The 18,797-nt window shown below is 47.0% G+C and overlaps 1 protein-coding gene across 2 annotated transcripts in view; it reads left to right on the forward strand.

Moving 5' to 3' along the window:
- The first annotated feature begins 6 nt into the window (after positions 1-6).
- IGF1R (insulin like growth factor 1 receptor) overlaps positions 7-18,797 on the forward strand; it is a 298,451-nt gene continuing 279,660 nt past the window's right edge. The window contains exon 1 of one of the 2 annotated variants that reach the window (XM_035024043.1): positions 7-786. In XM_035024043.1, coding sequence (XP_034879934.1) covers positions 693-786 — 94 coding nt within the window. In that variant the 5' untranslated portion in view covers positions 7-692. Of the gene's footprint in view, positions 787-3,955; positions 5,575-18,797 lie in introns of those variants that run through there. The other variant, XM_035024044.1, reaches the window with a different exon arrangement.

Consider the following 18,797-nt stretch of genomic DNA (forward strand, 5'->3'; position numbering starts at 1 on the left):
GGGCGGCGCGGCGGGAGTGCTGAGCGCGGCGCGGCCGGCCCGCCGCTTTGTGTGTGTTCTGGATTTGGGAAGGAGCTCGCGGCGGCGGCGGCGGCGCTGAGGGAGGAGGCGGCGGCGAGCGGAGCCCGGAGGAGGAGGGGGAGCCGCTCATTCATTTTTACTCCGCATTTCTGCCCCTGGCCGGCCTCACCCGCGACCCGGACTTCGGGGCAATCTTGCGAACTGCGTCGCGCCCTCCAGCCGCGTAGGCTCGGGTGTCGGACAGCCTCCCCCTCTGCCTGGGGTCGGGTTTGTTTTTCCTCGCCGAGACGAATTTGGGCTTTGCCCCCTTTCTGTGCAGTTTTCCCCCCCTGCTGCCTCTCTGGGTTTGAAAATGGAGGCCGACGACGCCGACAGCCCGCCCCGGCGCGCCTCGGGTTCCCGACTCCGCCGAGCCCTGGGCCGAGGCTGCCGGCGCTGAGGGGCCGCCCCGCGCCGCCGCCCGCCCGCTCCGCGCACCCGGAGGGTCCCCGGCCGGCGCCGCCTTGGGAGTATTGTTTCCTTCGCCCTGTTTTTGGAGGGGGCGAAGACTGAGTTTGAGACTTTTTCTTTCCCGTTTTTTTCTTTTTTCCTTTTTCCTTTCTTTTTTCTCTTTTTTTCCTTTTTTTTTTTTTTTTTTTTGAGAGAGGGGAATTTCGTCTCAAATAAAAGGAATGAAGTCTGGCTCCGGAGGAGGGTCCCCGACCTCGCTGTGGGGGCTCCTGTTTTTCTCCGCCGCGCTCTCGCTCTGGCCGACGAGTGGAGAAAGTGAGTATGTGCCCGCCGCCCGCGGCCACTGCGGGAACTTTTCCTCCGAGGGGCTGCGCCCTGTTTGCGAAACCCGAGTTGCCACTGTCGCAGCTGTCGGGCCCCCGGGCTCGGGAGCGGCGGGGCGGGGTGCGGAGGGGCTCGGCCGGAAGGCCGGAGCGGCCCCGGGGCCCCAGTTCACGCACCCTCGCACGGGAAGGGCCTCGGGGGCTTCTCTTTTCGCTGTCCCGAGAGCCCTGCCCCGCGGGCCGGTTGTCTTGGGCTGCGTTCGCGCCCGCGCTGGGACTCCGTCGGGGAAGTTCGCGCCGGCCCGGGCCCCGCCACCCACAGCTCACCCCCTCCCGGCGCGCGGGCCACTCCGCACAGAGAGCCGGCCCCCGCGCGGCGCGCAGACGGCGGTGACAGCTCCCGCGGCCGCGCGGGGCCCTCGCTGCGGGGGCACACGCGGTGCCCGGGGGCGGGGGGCGGGGGGCGGGGAGCCCACCGGCCGTGGTGTTCCAGGGGGAGGCGCCCGGCGGACAGGCCCGCGGCCCCAGGACACGTTTCCAAACCTCCCCGCTCGGCCTCTCGTCGCCAACGCGCCTGGCCCCGCGGGCGTTTTGGGATCCTGGCCTTTCCCTTCCCGTCACTTTCGCCCGATCTTTGGCGGGTTACCTGCCCCCGGCTTCGGCTTCCCGCGGCTGCCCTGTGCCGCTCAAGGGTTGGGGGGAGCGTTCCCGCTTAGCACCCCCCCGTCCCCTGGGAAACAGCTAGGTCGGGGGCTCTACATCAGTCTGGCTTTTCCGGGGGGCGAGTCTGGGCCGCTAGTTAAGAGGGTTTGGGATTTTCTTCAACCCAGTTGCTGTCCGCGGCTGGACGCCTCTCCCTCCTGGCGGGGCTGGGGGTGGTCGGGCAGCATCCGACTGTGCCGGAGTGGGTGTGTGGTCCGGGTCGACGTGCAATTCCACACACGTGCTCGCAACGCGGGGCTGTAGCTGTGGCCACACGGCCGCCGGGGACACCTAGGCGCCTGGCCCTGGCGAGAGGTGTCGTGCGCCGTGGCTTGAGGAGCGCGGGGGTCTGCGGCAGCGGAGGAGGGGGGCGGGAGGGTGTTTTGTTTTGCGAGCGCGGAGCCCTCGCCTTGGTTTTGTGGCCGGAGTTGTGTGCCCTACCTGCCCCCCGCCCCCGCCCGCACTTCCGTTGTACAAAGTTAATAAGCAATATCGCTCCACGCTCGCTATCGCTTGCAATCCGATAGCTTTTGTTTTGATAGCGTCGGGTAGGGGTAGGGAAGTGCGGGGAGGGAGCGAGAACTTAGGGCCCCACGGTGTGTGGCGGGAGGCGAGGGAGGGGGTTCCATACTCAAAAGATTGAAACGTGGTTTCCTGGCATTGTCGCGGTGGTGGGGTAATTTGAACACGACGAAAGTTTAAATGCAGTCGTAGGACTGGGGCTGGGAACGGTGAGGGCGTGTTGGTGAGTAATGTTTGCCGAGGGTATGCAGGTGGTGCCAATTAACTTTTAAAAAATCACGACCGAGCCTTGGAGAGTGAGGGGGAGAACCGGGAGGCGGCGGCGGGCGGTGGGGGCGATTCGGAAAGGCTGTTTGTGTAAACAAACCCTTCTCAAGGGTCTTGTAAGAAATGAGTCCGTGATGGAGTAAGAGGAGATTTTTAAAGAACTGGTGTTTACTACAAGGAGTAAGTCGCAGATTGAGGCCGGACCTTCCACAAATCTGAGCTCTCCTGCTCTTTGTTTTCTAAACTTTCAGCTCACTGGATTGGATGAAAGGCTTTCGGCTCCCTTCTAAGGATTACAGATGGTGTTTGGGGGGCGGGGGGGACAGGACAGGGTTTCTAGCCTCTAAAAGCTAAACACAGTTTAGAAGACACAGGAGAGCTAATCAGTTTTTTTGTGGCATGTTACCGAAGTGTGTAGTGTCTCCAGTTTTATTATTTAACGTCAGTAAGTTCCGAAATTCACAACAGCAGTGATGGCCTTGCTTCTTGAGGAAAGAGTCGGGCATTTTAAAATAGGATGTCTTGTTTGGAGTGATCTTCATGAAAAAATACTCTTTGTGAAAGGCAGTTCTTTCTTGAGAAAACAGGAGGAGAAGGGGCATTTTTCATGCTACTGAGAGACCAAAGTTTTTTTCTCAAGGATCCCTTGAAAATTGTTGGTTCCTGAAAACCTGATGGATGGCCAGAAGGCACTCTGACTCCCCATTTGGTTCGTCCAAGTCCTCACTCAGTGTCTGCTCCTTCCCACGGCTCTGAAGTTTTCAGGAGAAAATGATAAGCTCAGTGTTAGCATGTGTTTGCTTTTTAGTCAGAAAGGTGGTAGAAGACTTAACTCTGATGGAAATAAACTACTGAATCCAATCAGAGATCGGTAATTCTTTTGGCTGTCTAGGATAGTGATAAAAATTGGGATGGTGTTGGTTCCTATTGTGTTGGCATATTTAAGGATTAGTGTTTAGTCTTTGAACACTGAAACCTACAGCAGTAGGGTGATTTTCTTTTAAATCTTTAACTTAGATTTAGAAGTTTTTGAGGCAGATGAAGTCATGCAGATATGTTTGTTTTATATCAACATAATGTGAACAGAGCATCTAAAGGGAGTCTTGGAAGTTATGAGTGGTAGATCATCTGATGGCTTCTTCTTCAGAACTCTTCTTTTTAAAAATCCATATTCACTTAAAACAGATTGTGGCCATCTCATTAAAAGGATTCAGTCATCTTTCTGCCCCAGGCACAGTCATATCCTATTGTCAGAGAAATTTAGGTATGCGAAAGGTTGGTGTTTAAAGAAGTTGGTGTTCTATCACCAGAGGAAGAGCCCAGAATAAGAAGTTGGAAAGAACCTAAATAGCAAATTATAGTTTAGACTCTCTAGAGGGAACTAGCAAGTAAATGGTACTTTTGAGTAGGGATGGGGTGTGGGTCAGGATTTGGAGTTTAAAAGGTTATATGTTTGATTTGTCAGAAGGATTAGAAAAATCCAACCTTAAGAAATATGCTAAGGTTGACTGGAAGAACCTTAAAAACAAAGTGCTAAGTGAAAGAAGTCAATCACAGAAGACCACATATTGTATGATTCCATTTATATGAAGTCCAGAATAAGCAAATCCGTAGAGACTGAAAGTAGATTAGTGGTTGTGTGGGGGGCGGGGAGGTGGGAATAGGGAGTGACTGTTAATGGGTATGGGGTTTCTTTGGGGGTGATGAAAATGTTCTAAAATTAGATTGTGGTGATGATTGTACAACACTGCACTAAAACCCATCGAATTGTACACTTTAAATTAGTGACTTTTATGGCATGCGAATTATATCCCAATAAACCTGTTGTGTTTTTTGGTAGAGATGTGCCGAGGTCGACAAGAATGCATTGTGTTCCTTTGAACATAGAGATTAGATTAAAATTATTAAGTAAATTTGTCCAGCAGGTTGGTGTCTGTCTCTTTTTTATTTGTGGAGTTTTTCAGATCCATGCCCTATAGAGTACAACAAACCAATGGCTGATGTTCTATCAGCAGCAGGGATTCAAGGCCACAGGAGACATGGAGAAAGAAAAAAAAAAAATCTTGGTTCCACAGAGCTCAAGTTAAGGATTAGGGGGTTGGATTAAAGAAACACAAATGCTAGTGAAAGTCAGATTTGTGACAGTAAAATCCTTCATTGCATCTGAAACGGAGTTGGTTTTTCCAAGATTAAAGTTTAGGAGCCGGGTCTGGATGGCTTTTTTTGTTTTTCCAGTTTTCTTATGTTTTCCAACAAAGAAATAATGTACTGTTTTAAGGTGGTAAAGAATTTCCACTTTCTTTCTTTTTTTTTTTGACATCCAATATTAACTACTTTGGTAGTGAAGACCGAGGATGAATGTGGTGGGTTTTTCTTTGTTGCTCATTTTATTTTCTAAAAATCTCCAGAATCTGAGCAGGAAACAGAATCTTTGTAAGAGATAGCAGTGGTTGCAGGCATAAGTAATTTTTTTAAATTTAAAATTTCTCATGGAACAAAAGATTTAAAAATAGAGCAAAGGCAGTTTTGTTTTTAAACAGTTATGCCTTTTTCCAGGTTTACCTTGGCCTTTTAATAGGAAGAGGCGTAGAGAATAGTTGTTGTTTACTTTTGTTTTTGGTCTTTGTCTAAGGTTTAGTTTACTAATAAAAATGTTTCCTGTCCTTATTGTTGCAAGATCAGGGCTGTGATGAAAATCAACTGTATCATTTTCACTTGTTGCCTTAGAGTTTTGCCAAGGGGAGCCCCCAAGGGACAGTAGCTTCCTTTTAAATCTGGTTTCATTTGTTTTGTGAAAATGTGCTTCGAGAAGCAACCGAATCCAACCAGCACTTATGGGGCGCCTTCTGTATGAAAGCTGGACCCTGTGCTAGGCAATGCGTAAGCTTACAAAGAAAGAGGACTTTGCTTTTGCCCTTGGGGCATTTTATAAACTCCTTCTTGAAACAAAGTTGCTTGGACATTCAGATCTTTTTTAGACTCAACACAGGATAGGCAGTTTTCAAATCGACAGCAAACGGCATTTTAAAGGCTCTTTAAAAACGTATCTACAGACTTAAGACACAAAGTAAACCAATGTTGCTGAATCTTCTCAAGCCCTGTGTTGTACCGTTTTTGCCACTTTAACATACTACCTCCGATTGCAGTGGCATGGCAGGCCATGACACATTGGACACATTCACTCATCCTTGCTCAGCCTCGCTGCTTTGGGAGAACATTGGTTATGACAATTGTGATTAAAAGTATGGAGTGTTGCAGTTACCTTTTGCCAAAACGTTGGGAGTTACAGGTATGTACATGAATGCTGCACAGCGTGTTTTGAGTTGTAAGGAAGATGGAACTGTTCTGGATTTACACATTGCTTAGCTTTCTGGAAATTATTAGGAAACTTTCTAAATTGTAAGGCTTTGTAATTTAAAAGAACTCGCTGTTTTTAAAGGTGTGAAGGGGTAAGAAGATTGAGGAGGCAGTTAAATCTTGAATTTTTTTTTTTTTAATCCTAAAAAGTAGAAGCCATGTTTCTCTCTGGGTTGTGATTTACTTCGATTTGTTTTCACAGTTGATTTAAAAATCATACGGAGGGGTATCTGTGTCAACTTGCTTTGAACAGCTTTTCTTAGCCAACCTATGATAGGTGCTATCTGAGTCCAAGAGATGCCCTCCTCTGAATTGTACTAAATATATAATGGTTGCACCCATGCATGTGGTATAGTTTCTCGGTTTCTCTGAGATTGTTCTGAAGGAAAATTCTGAACACTCTAAAGACAACAAAGTGAATAATGAATGAAGCACTCTGACCCCCCCCCTCACCCCCCAACCCTTGAAAATGGTGTTTGGCCTCAGATTATCAAGAGGAGGTTTTCCTGTTATTTCTAAAGATATGGGGGCACCTGGGTGGCTCAGTCATTGGGCATCTGCCTTCGGCTCGGGTCATGATCCCAGGGTCCTGGGATCGAGCCCCGCATCGGGCTCCCTGCTAGGCACAAAGCCTGCTTCTCCCTCTCCCACTCCCCCTGCTTGTGTTCCCTCTCTCGCTGTGTCTCTCTCTGTCAAAAAAGAAATAAAATCTTAAAAAAAAAAAAAAAAAGATTTGGCTTAAGCTTGAGGTGGGGGGTGGGTCCTGATGTTTGTGCACATTGAGACTTGTTGACATATGGGGAGCATAACTGATTTTCAGTGTATTTGGAAAGATTAAAACTTTGAGAGATGTATTACCCCTCCCCCTCCCAACTCCAAGGATTGGTAAAAACTGATTTGTTCTAAGAAAAGGGCAAATGTTTGGTATAAAATGATGAGTAAACAAAGGATCTTGAAAAACAAGTCAGCTTGTTAATGGCAATAGATGCATATTCCCTTGGCATGATGAAGTTTGTTTCTTTTGTTAAATTTTGATGGCCATTCTTTGACTCACAATGGTAACAATACCTTTGATTTTGAGACTTTTGAACTTTGGAAGACTAGATTGTTTTCGACTTTGAAAGCGTCCATTTTCCTCATGTTGTAAAGTCCCAGATAATCAGTTTTGAAGCTATCCCTACTTTTTTTCAGTTATGCCAATTTCACTGATGGCTTATGAAATTGATTCATTTCAAAATCTTAAGGAAATAATGATATTTATTGAATTGAGAAATAGTTTTTTTCCCCCTCCCTGAGCTTTCTCAGTAAATACACGTTGAACACTTACTGGACTCAGGTCTTTAAGTTTAAAAATTCATTCTGATACCATAAACTATTTTGCATGCATTTTTCAAGGTATGAGTCAAACCATAGAAATCACTTGCTATATTTATTGAGAACACTAAAGAAACAAACTAGTAAGCAAGGCTTATATTTTTTCTTTCTTTTTTGTGCCCTGACTACAAAGAATTTTTAAACTTACAGGTTGCTATTCAGATCTTACTGGAACATAACAGAAAGTAGTTTCTTTTATGATGAGGGATGAATGCCTACGATTGCCATAACTTTTACAGTGTATTGTTGCTGTTATTTATGACTGGGAAAAGTAACTAGGGATGTGGGGACTGACTTTATTCTCATATTTATCCTCCCCTTGGTAAGTGCTGGTGATGGCCTACTTTGTAAATTGCTGGGGATGCGTCCATGGAGCTGAGTGACTTTGCCCACATAGGGTGGCTGATGGTCTTGCAGCTTATACTTTCTTATTTGAAATAGTTTGGTGGCTTAGCCACATGGGGATGCATATGACTGATGCCACCAAATATTGCCGAGAGAGCCATGCCTGCCTTAAATTGCTTACATTATAATCTGGATTTTTTAAAGAAGCATTTATATTTAAAGACTTTAGCAGTATTCTATTCCTGGTCCAGAAGGTCTTGGCGGTGGTGGTGGTGGGTGGGGGGAGACGGTGGAAGGGGGATGATGGTTGAAACTTTATTCTTTTATCTCACTCCTCACTCCCTTAGCCCCCTTGACAAGACAGGCATCTACTTCAGTAATAATTATATAATAAAAATGCTATGCAAAATTGTGTGTGTGTGTGTGTTTCCATTCCATTCATTCAAATTCTGACAGTTTTAAATACGTTATTTCGGTCTTGTATACTTTTGTATGGCTACTTTCTTTTTAACCTGGCACTAATTTTCTTTAAACTGGCTTTGGGATTAGTCAGTTTGGTAATTCAGGTGTATGCATACTGCCGTTTGAATTACTCTTGACATGGGAGAACATATATTTTGACAGCCTTAAAGCTTAAATGTTTTATAGAGCAGAACTTTTAAATTTTCCTAAGATATTTTGGATGCCTACTTTCCGCTTGTCCTCTCCTGTAAAAATACAGTCAGTGGGTGGTTTGTCTCTCTAAAATTGATATTGGAAATACATATTTGACTAAGTAAATGAGACAGCACCAATTTGGGTCAGGCAAATTTTAGTTAATAGCTTTAGTGAATAGTTAAGGAACAGAAGTCTGATGATAATTAGGGAGAGAGGAGTTTATGCATAACAGTTTTCCCCAAATTTGAAGTATCTGAGTGACTTTTAATAACTTCCTGGAAAAAAGTAGGAAGCCTAGAGAAAGCCAAGGTGTGAGGTCCATGAACCACCTGCGCTCTCAGGTGGCAAACAGTTCTTTAAGTCATTAGCTTTATTTACATTGTAAAATCTTCATCAGATGTGCTCAGATTTATCTGTGTTGTCCTAAATTTATTCTCCCCATCTTTTTTTCCTGGGTCTCGTAATTGTGGGATACTACACAAGCTCACGGACTCAGGATTTGAAAGAGAAGCACAGATTGCCATGAAAACAAATGAACAAAGAGACCAGTGACAGAGGAAGATCTGCTGTTCAGCTTTCCTTTGCTCTGTTGTCTGATTTCTGCGGATAATGAGTTCACAGCATATGTTAGGTCGCAACGTTATGGTATAGTTTGGTTACGGGAAATTCTTTTGATATCTATCGCTTTACATGTTTGGGAGATATAGTTGGGATTTTCTTTCTAACATGTACCTCAATAAGATTTCCAACAGTGAATGGTGGATCAGGATGGGATTTCTACATTTTAGTTCTTCAACCCATTCTTTTCTGGGGAGACTGGTTAATCGAATGTTTCCTTTCTACCTCACTGAGTCCCTTGAAATCATTTAGATTTGCTCCTGATTCCGGCTCCACCCTGGTCCAGGCCAGGCCTGCATCATCTCTCCGAGGAGATGCTCTGCAGGCCTCTGAGCTGCTTTGGCCACTTAGACTCCTGTGCCCTCTCTCTGGTCTGATGGATTGGCCAGCCGCAAATTGGCAGCAGGTGCCTTTTGTGGTGCTGCACTGTGGTCCAAGAATCAAGTCCAAGACTCCTCATACCGGGCTGTGATACATCCTTAGTAAGACTGTGCTGTAGGGATCCTATGTTAATTCCCAGCACTCCCCAACACCCATGCTTTAGCTCCGAGGTTCATAAGCCATGCCAGTCCTGTCTCCATGGTTTTGTTCCTGCTGCGTTCATGGTCTGGAATGTTTTTCCTTTTTGCTGCCCTGCCACCCCCATACCGAATAGTGGGAGGTGCTGCTCTAGAACACAGCAGAGTCACCTGGTTCTGGTTTCTTTGTTGTCAATTAGGTCTTTGACCCCGGAACAAGTTATTTAACTTTTTTGAGTCTCAACAGAAATGTAGACACTTAAAATAATTGGGAAGTTTTCTCCTTTTCTCATTAAACAACAACATAAAAATATTTTCTAATGTATTTAGAAAACTAAAGTCAGAGACATTGGGGAATGGAGTTTTTTGTTTAAAAAAAATCTCTAGGTTTCAGATCTATAAAGTAGGGACAGGATGTTAGCTATGTAAAGATTTTTTATTTATTTGAGAAAGAGCGCGTGAACATGAGAGGGGGGAGGGGCAGGGGGAGAGGGAGAAGCAGGCTTCCCGCTGAGTCAGGGGCCTTGACGTGGGGCTCCATCCCAGGACCCAGGGATCATGACCTGAGTCGAAGGCAGACTCCTTTTTTTTTTTTTTTTTTTACGATTTTATTGATTTATTTGACAGAGAGAGACACAGTGAGAGAGGGAACACAAGCAGGGGGAGTGGGAGAGGGAGAAGGAGAAGCAGGCTTCCCGCCGAACAGGGAGCCCGATGCGGGGCTCGATCCCAGGACCCTGGGATCATGACCTGAGCCGAAGGCAGACGCTAAACTGACTGAGCCACCCAGGGGCCCCCCGAGGGCAGACTCCTAACGCACTGAGCCACCCCGGTGCCCCACAGATGGTAGCTATCTAGAGGTGGAATTAATTTCCCCCAATACCTTTCTGTGGTTTTAATAGATCTGAGATGACATCCTTTCATTTCTAACTCAGATTCCCCTTCCTTCATGAAGCTTTTCAGATTACTCTAACTTCTATAGACCTAACTTGCCCCTTACTCCTTTGAGTTCATAACTACTACTGTGCTGGTTAACAGTGGTGATTTGTTTTGTCTTGTACCTGAGCTGTTGTCATTTTATGAGGCTGTAAAGAGCAGTGGAGCCAAAGAGCCTGCTTTGAATCTCAGCTCCTCAGTAGCTAAGATCTCAGGCAAATTACTTAATCTTCCTGTGTCTCAGTTTCCTTGTCTGTGAAACTGTCATTTTAGTGGAACCTACTTAGTACATTTTTTATAAAAATTAAGTGACATATGCAAGTGCTTAGAAGAGAGGCTAACATACACTAAGCCCCTCAGACTTCAGCTTGTTACTGCTCTTATGGATGTGACATTCTTGAACAGAGGTGTTGTTTGGATAGTGCCAGGAATATAGGACACACCAGGTATTTGACTGCCCTTGTCATTGACCTGTGATGGATAGAAAGCCTGACCTACAATAAATGTTCCACAATAAAAATTTTGTTAAAGTGCTTAACAAGATGCATTTGGCTCGTTAAAGCTCAGTAGTATGATTTACCTTTTTTCAGCGGACAGTGGTAAACCCCTGTAGTTCACCTTTGACTTCAGAGATCTGTTCATTATACCTTCTCCCCTAATTCTTCCAGTTACCCATTTCTGCCAGCGCTGTTCAAGTGTCCAGTGTGGGCTTTGCCCACCTCACTAATGCATAGGCGACACCTAGTGGCCAGAAAAGAAATTCAGCCCGTTTGGTGACTGATTTAACTGAGCTGGTGCCCCAAGGATGGAGATAGCAATCTCCTCCTCCCTCCCGACATTTCCCACCCCCCCACCCTTATTTTGCCTTCTGCCTTGGTTCCTGGGAACCGATTGCAGTAAAATGTGGGGACTGCAGGCTTCTGTAGAAACCATTGGGATATGGTTTGGGATTAAGATTGCTGTACTGTGTCAGCCAACTCCTTTAAGGATTAGCTACAATTAGGGTCTTCCTAGCTGTTGTAAACAATTGTGACAGAGTTGTTGCATCTAGCGTACCTTTCACAATTCAGGATTGAAGGTGTTTCTACAGGACTTTAATAAAAAGTTCTAAAATATTTCTTTTGAGATTAGAGATTAAGAAAATAAACCCTACTAATTCATTCTGAAAAATAAAGCAAGATTTACTTCCCATTGCTCTATTGAAATATGTGGTAACACTTTAATTATCATTCTTATAGGTGTTGCCTTGGGCAATTTTATGTAGTTAGCATGTTCGCCAGTCAGAGTTCCTAATGGAGAATGGACACTTCAGTTACTGGTGTTAGGTCTCACATCAGATGCAGTTTGTTAGGTGTTTTTCTGTATTTGGTTTCATGCTTTTTTGGTATTTTGAGAATCTACTTTCTGACTTCTTTAGCTGCAAACGACACTTAGTGTATAGTGGTTATTCCCCTTTACATCTCGAAAGTTTTAGACTCGTTTCCCTGTGATTGCTTTTTATTATTTTTAATTTGGAAATCATTTCTTTGGCTATGTGAGAGAAGACTGCAATGTGCCATCATCTCAGATGTTTTGAACAACTCCTTCAGCTCTTTCTCAAACAGGCTGTACTCATTCAAGTCTCTTTGCCTTGGTGGGTGAAAGCCCCTCTGCCTAAAACAACTATGTTACCAATTTGCCCTCTGGAAAACTTCTTTAAGCTTTAGCTGCGATTTCACCCTCTCTGATGGCCTGGATTGTGCATGCAGGGTGGTCCTGTGACACTCTGTAGCTCTGTTAGCACATTGCCCCCATATTGTTCCTCCCAGTGGTTGGGGAGGGGGATGATGGTACCTTGGTCATCTTTGAATTCCTGGGACAAGGCCTGGTGGGCTGGCACATAGGATGACCTCAAACAGAAGACTTCTTAGGGTGATAAATCCCCTCTCACCTCCCCCTCCCATTCACTTGGAAGCACTCTTTACAACAAATTCATCATCATCTTTTCATTATAGCTTTGCCAGAGGAAACATTTTACCGTCCTAGTCACTACTATGTAGAACTTGAAAGCAATAAAACTATCTTTAAAATCATTCTTTCAGGGTGCCTGGATGACTCAGTCCGTTGAGCTCCGACTTTTGGTTTCAGCTGTCATGATCTCAGGGTCGTGAGATCAAGCCCCATATTGGGCTCTGCGCTCAGCATGGAGTCTGCTTCAGATTGGCTCTCCCTCTCCCTACTGCTCACTATCAAATAAAAATGAGTAATCTTAAAAAAATAAAATAAAATCATTCTTTCATCAGGCTTTTTGCACATTGAGGTGAACAGAAACCTTAAAACTCCTGGAAAGGCTATTTGTGAGTCTATCCCTGTGGAGGGAGGCCTTGTTCTGTAAGTTCCCTACAGATAGGATTCAGTGAGTCATTCATCACCACCAGTTGTTGGTAGTGGGCCACATGTAAACCATGGTGGTGCTGGGTGCCTGACTGAAGGCAGGCGGTCAGGCTGGGCTCGGCTGTGTTGTGGTCCAGGCCCGGCCTGATGCGGAGGACCTGGGTGGAGTCTTGGGGCCAGGTGGATGCTGGCCACTTGCTCTCGCTCTCCTGAATCACAGGGCAGGCCTAGGTCACTTCTCATGAACTTTATGGCCTTCAGATCCCAGGACACAAGGGAGAAAGAGCTGAAGGTCTTCGGAAGGTCTGTTTGGAACCAGCAGAAATACTGTGAACAGACGTTTGCTTCTGTTTCTTGCGTCGATTTCTTTTTTTTTTTTATTTGAGAGAGAGAGAATGAGAGAGCACATGAGAGGGGGGAGGGTCTGAGGGAGAAGCAGACTCCCTGCCGAGCAGGGAGCCCGATGCGGGACTCGATCCAGGGACTCCAGGATCATGACCTGAGCCGAAGGCAGTCGCTTAACCAACTGAGCCACCCAGGTGCCCTTGCGTCGATTTCTTGGTGAGGCCAGGAAGCTTTTGCCTTGGATCCTGACAGGGACAGCAGCCAATCGTAAAGGCTTGAGCGCCCCCTTTCCTTTTGGGCTTTGGAGAAGGCCTTTGATTGGCCTCATTGTGGAATGACTGAAGGTAAGAGTCAGCTCCCTGGCTGCACCCCCCCGCCCCCCAGCCCTGGAAGTTTATTTGTCTAGGATGGCGCGAAGAGGACTCCTGAAACTAATTAACACCTAAGAAATTATCCTTAACAGCTTCATGCTCCCAAGGAGACTGGTGAGGCGGGATATTTCTTACAGAAAATGTAAACATAATCATTTGAACGTGGCATGTTAATTTCAAGCGTACCTTGTGAAAGAGTATCTTGTAAAGTTGCCATGTGAATGTTCAACAGGGTGGGTGTGAACTCACCAGGACAAGCTGGTACAGCACCTGCCTTTCATCTGCCCATGTCAGTGGGGTTTGCGTGTGCAGAGCACTGCCTTTGAAGCTCCGTCTGCTCAAACACCTCTGCCTCCCTCTCTCCGATGCAGGGAGGCTTCTGGGGAAGGGAGCTACGGGCCTCCGTGTCCCCATCTGTAGTTCGGGATATTTGGGATAATACAAGGATTAGCACCAACGTCGCTGAGATGCCCAGCAGAACCGGCAGGTCGAAAGCATCCAACAAAGACCTGGTTTTACCTGTGTCCTTTCCATAGGCCATGGCGGCCCTGCTGGCCTCTCGCAGGGGCTCCTGCACTCCGGCTGTCTTCCCAGCCCCAGCCCCGGGCATCACCGCTCAAGGGTGGACCTCCTTTCCCTTATGCCCTGTGCGATTTTAAACTCATGAAGTCCAAGCCACAGCTCGGCCTCTGGAACCACTAACGGGCTGCATCTCTGAGCCACAAGAGAAGTTGTCTTTAAGTTAACCCAGCTGACTCCCGTGGATCCTTACATTCAAGGTTATATGCCATTTAAAGAGGAGGGGAGGGGGGCGCCTAGGTGGCTCAGTCAGTTAAGCATGCGGTCCTTGACTTCGGCTCAGGTCACGATCTCGGGGTCCTGGGGTTGAGCCCCGCGTTGGGCTCTGCTCTCAGTGCAGGGTCTGCTTGTCCTTCTCCCTCTGTTTCTCCCCCTCCACCCCCTCATGCTCTCTCTCAAATACATAAAATCTTTAAAAAAAAAATAGGAAAGGTACAAGGTGGGCGGTGGGGAGGTTACAAAGCCCTGCTTTTGACATCAGGCCCGCAATGGCCTCACCTCCTCTGAGAGCGTATGAAAACGTGTCCTACTTTCTCTCTCCTCAAGGGGCTTACTCTCCAGTCGGGGACCGTCAAATTCTGGTGAACGGTCCCAGGCACATGTGTTCAGTGCTTAATTATGGCAGTTGATTGAGGCTGTGGAGAAGTGTGTGAGCTGTAGGGGTGGGGTCGTTGAGCGGCTGAGGAACTTGAGAAGCCTTGAGGGAGTCTGACTCAGGGTTTCAGGGGACAGCGCTCCAGGAGGGCAGGGCCCGTGGGAGCTGTGGTGGAGGTGCACGCTGGGCGGGGGGGACCCGGGCCTTAGAACCAAGTGTACCCGCCAAGGAACTCAGCGATGGGTAGACAGTGGGGAGCTTTGAAGCCTTTTGAGCACTGGAGTGGACTGGTGGAAGGGTGCTGGGGAGGCTGCTCTGGCATCTTGATGGGGTCAGGGTTGGGGGGAGACCAGTGAAGGTGAGGATGAGGGGGACCCCTGAGGAGCAGTCCCCAGTGGGGCAGTTGACGCAGCAGAGCCCTTTGGAAACTGTCGCCCTGGACTTAAGCAAAGCTCCCGTGGAGGAGCACTTACCTTCGTCAGGGGCCTCGGGGGTACCTGGTAAGGTCAAGGACCGGTGCTACAACCCTGGGAGTCCTACAGCCTCCAGACTTCCTCTCGTAGCAAAACCTTCCCAGGGAAGCGCTCTCACGTTCCTCACCAAGGGCGCTGCGGGAAGCCAGGTGAGAGATGACCCTTGTTTCCATCTGAGCTGGGTTGGGTGGACCTGAGTTGGCCCTGGCCCTGGCTTCCTGTGACTGGGACGGTCGGGGAACGGCCCGTACCACCCCCACCACGTGCACCCCCCCCCCCACCGCCCCCAGCAGTGCTGGCAGGTCTTGCAGGGCTATTTCCAACCCTCACCGCACAGGCTGAGAGGAATGAGGAATGATTTGTTTGAAAGAGGATGCCAACTTTGCGTCCAGGTCTGGGCTTTGCTACTGGTGCTTTTTAACTCCTATTGATTTATGTTTTTAACTCGACTGGGCACATTGTAGTTCTCGATGAGAAGCAGTCGCCGGTCCTTAGCCCGCAATTGGTGTGCAGAGGTTTGTGCTGCCTGTTCTAGGACCGAAACTGCTTTCACCAGACAAATAACATTACAAAACGCAGTAAAGCAGGAGGCTTCCTGGGAGGGTGACATCATGTGGCCCCGGGGGACTTTGCGTTACTTTTCTGCTATCAGGATAGTGAATTCTGAATTTTAAATCATCTTCTGCCTGTTTGAGCAGGTAGAGCCTAAGTATCTCAACGGGTCTGTGTTTTCTTCATCTGCAAAGCGGGCCTTCTGCCATGTCCCAGACGCTTTCTCCCCCAGTCGTGGTTGATGGTCCAGGTTCCATTTTGAGATTTGAATGAGAGCTTGGAACCTCTCCAAACAAGAAGTCTACAGCTGTGCTGTTCCTGGGACACCTGGTTTACTGTCTCTGCCCCAGCTTTCTCATCTGTAAAATGGGAGATGATAAGGACACCCATCTCGGAAGATGGTTACAAGTGTTCATGAGTGAATACACATCAGTCCCTTAGAACAGAGTGTCTGCCATGACCATTAGGGGTTGGCTGTCATTGTCATGAAGGATGGAGGATTTATACATTAGAAGTTGTTTACTTAAAATCGATGCCCTCCTGGGTATGTATGATTCCTGTGTTTTGCTCTTATTACATTTGCCTTTTCTGACCTTCACATCAAGACTCTCTAGCTTTGGGGCACCTGGGTGGCTCAGTCGTCTGACTTCGGCTCAGGTCATGATCCCAGGATCCTGGGATCGAGCCCCGCATTGGGCTCCCTGCTCTGCGGTAAGCCTGCTTCTCCCTCTCCCACTCCCCCTGCTTGTGTTCCCTCTCTCTCGCTGTGTCTCTCTCTGTCAAATAAATAAAATCTTTTTTTTAAAAAAAAGACTCTCTAGCTTTCTTATACCTAGAGGCGTTTCAGAAGTGTTCTGTCCAGCTTCTCTGTCTCTGGGAAGTGCACCTCCTTCCCTTGAGTTTCTCTTCCTAATACCCCCTCTGCCTCTGTAGAAGGGCATGAAACATTCTCCTCCAGGAGAGGGATTATTTGGATCCCCCAAAAGCCCATGTGTCAGGCCAAATGACAGAAATGAGTCATTCACATGGTAGTGTGAACAGTGTACTTCCCAGCACTTGTCCTGTCTCAGGGACAGCCAGGTAATTAGGGGTCAAGTGGCCTTCTAGGGAAGAACCAGATCTGCCTGGTCAAGGGCATGAGTAGTTGGGGCTGAGAGTGCTATCCCCAGGCAAAATTTAGGGCACAGGGTCTGAAAAGCACGAATATATGTATCCAGAAAAACTAAAATATTTTAGATTGAAAGTGGGGAAAATTGAGAATCTGTGCCCCTTATTGGTCGAAGCCTGCTTGCAGAGATGGGAGTCCCCTGAGTCTGGGGCCAGGGACTGCCAGAGAAGGCTTTAGTCAGGGGGTGGGAAGCTAGCGCAGAAATGGCACCTGGTGGGACGCCTGGGTGGCTCAGTCGGTTAAGCTTCAGACTCTCGATTTCAGCTCAGGTCATGATCTCAGGGTGGTGAGATCAAGCCCTGTGTCGGGCTCCAACTGGGCATAGAGTCTGCTTAAGATTTCCTCTCTGTCTCTGCCCCTCTCCCTGCTCACTCGCTCGTACTCTCTTTCTTTAAAAAAAAAAAAAAAAAAAAAAGAAGAAGAAGAAGAAAGAAAAGAAATGACACCTGGTTAGTAAATGTTTTGCTGGAGAGCCTTCCTCTGGGACAGCGAGAAGGAACTGCCCTCTTGCTCTGCAACCTTGGGTTATATAGGGTCTCCACTTCCCAGGATTGAGATTCAGGCATAGTCTTCTTTCAAGAGTTCATTAGGTAGGCTTGGGTGGTCTTGCTGGGGGGCCATCACCTATGGTGATGTTTCCAAGGGAAATGTTATTTTGAATCCAAACCACTTAATCAACTTAAAGTAAGTGATGGTGCTTTTCTTTTGTGAGAAAAGCTCTCTGAGGAGGAGGAGTTAATTCCTTTGGTTTAAAACTTATTTCTTATAAGCACATGAAAAGATGCTCCACATTACTCCGTCATTAGGGAAATGCAAATTAAAGCCACAATGAGATACCATTTCACACTCATTTGGGCGGTGGTTATCAAAAAATTGAAAATAACAAGTGTTGGCAAGGATGTGAAGAAATTGGAACGCTTGTGCATTGCTGCTGGGAGTGTAAATGCTGTAGTCACTGTGGAAAACAGTATGGCGGTTCCTCAAAAAATTAAATGTAGAGGGCGCCTGGGTGGCTCATATGGTTAAGCGTCTGCCTTCAGCTCCGGTCATGATCCCAGGGTTCTGGGATCGAGCCCCACATCTGGCTCCTGGCTCGGTGGGGAGCCTGCTTCTCCCTCTCCCTCTGCCTCTTCCCTGCTCATGCGCTCTCTCTCTCTCTCTCTCTCTCTCTCTCTCTCTCTCTCTGTGTCTCAAATGAATAAATAAAATCTTTAAAAAAAATTAAATGTAGAATTGCAGTCTTATCCAGCAACCTTACTTTAGTATATACTCCCAAGAATTGAAAGCATGGAACTGAATAGATGGTTGCATACCCATGTTCATAGCAGCAAATAACAATTTGCAGTGGCCAAAAGATGGAAGGAACCCAAGTGTCCGTCGCTTGAGTGGTTAAACAGAATGTGGTGTATACACACAATGGAATATTATGCAGCCTTAAAAAGGAAGGAGATTCAGACACAGGCTACAGCTTGGATGAAGCTTGAGGACATCCTGCTAAGTGAAATAAGCTAGTCATGAAAAACCAAATACTGTATCATTCCACTCATATGAGGTGCCTAGAGTCGTCAGATTTATAGAGACAGACAGTAGAATGGTGGTTGCAGGGACCGAGGGGAGTGGCAAAAGGGAACTTAGATTCTGATAGGTTTAGAGTTTTAGTTTCGCAAGATGAAGAATTGCTTGGTGGATGGTGGGTGGTGGTGGTCATTTAGTGGTGTGAATGTACATTCAAGCACTGAATCGTGCACTTAAAAATGGCCAAAGTGGTAAATTTTATGTTGTATTTATTTTACTACGATAGAAAAAATACCTTATTTCTTGATTGATTCAACTGTGAGCATATACCATGTGGGACTGTGTTGGGGGCTGGGGGACAGATTTGAGAAGACCAACGCCTGCCCAGGGTGGCCATGGGGGAGGGGGCAAGCTGGGGCTGTTGCAGGTGTTATGGGAGCACAGTAGAGGACGTGTGAGGTCACCAAAAAAAAGTCGATTTGGGCTGAGTCACTGGGGATGGGTTTGTTTTCCATAATGAGAGAGTATCGCAGATACTGTTTTCCTTTCAGGGAAAGTAAGTCAGGAGTCAGACTTTCATGCCATCTAGTCACAAATGAAATTTATTACTAATCAGCCATGTGATGTGTAATTGCTTTTCATTTCCTTATTTTTCCAAAAGAGATTTGTTTAGATATTTGGTTCCCTCACTGATTACACTGGAAGTTTTTCATTTGTTTTCACAGCTCAATTTTTT

This window comes from Mirounga leonina, unplaced genomic scaffold, assembly GCF_011800145.1.
Source record: "Mirounga leonina isolate KUSES-001 unplaced genomic scaffold, KU_Mleo_1.0 Mir_178, whole genome shotgun sequence".
Classification (NCBI taxonomy): Eukaryota; Metazoa; Chordata; class Mammalia; order Carnivora; family Phocidae; genus Mirounga; species Mirounga leonina.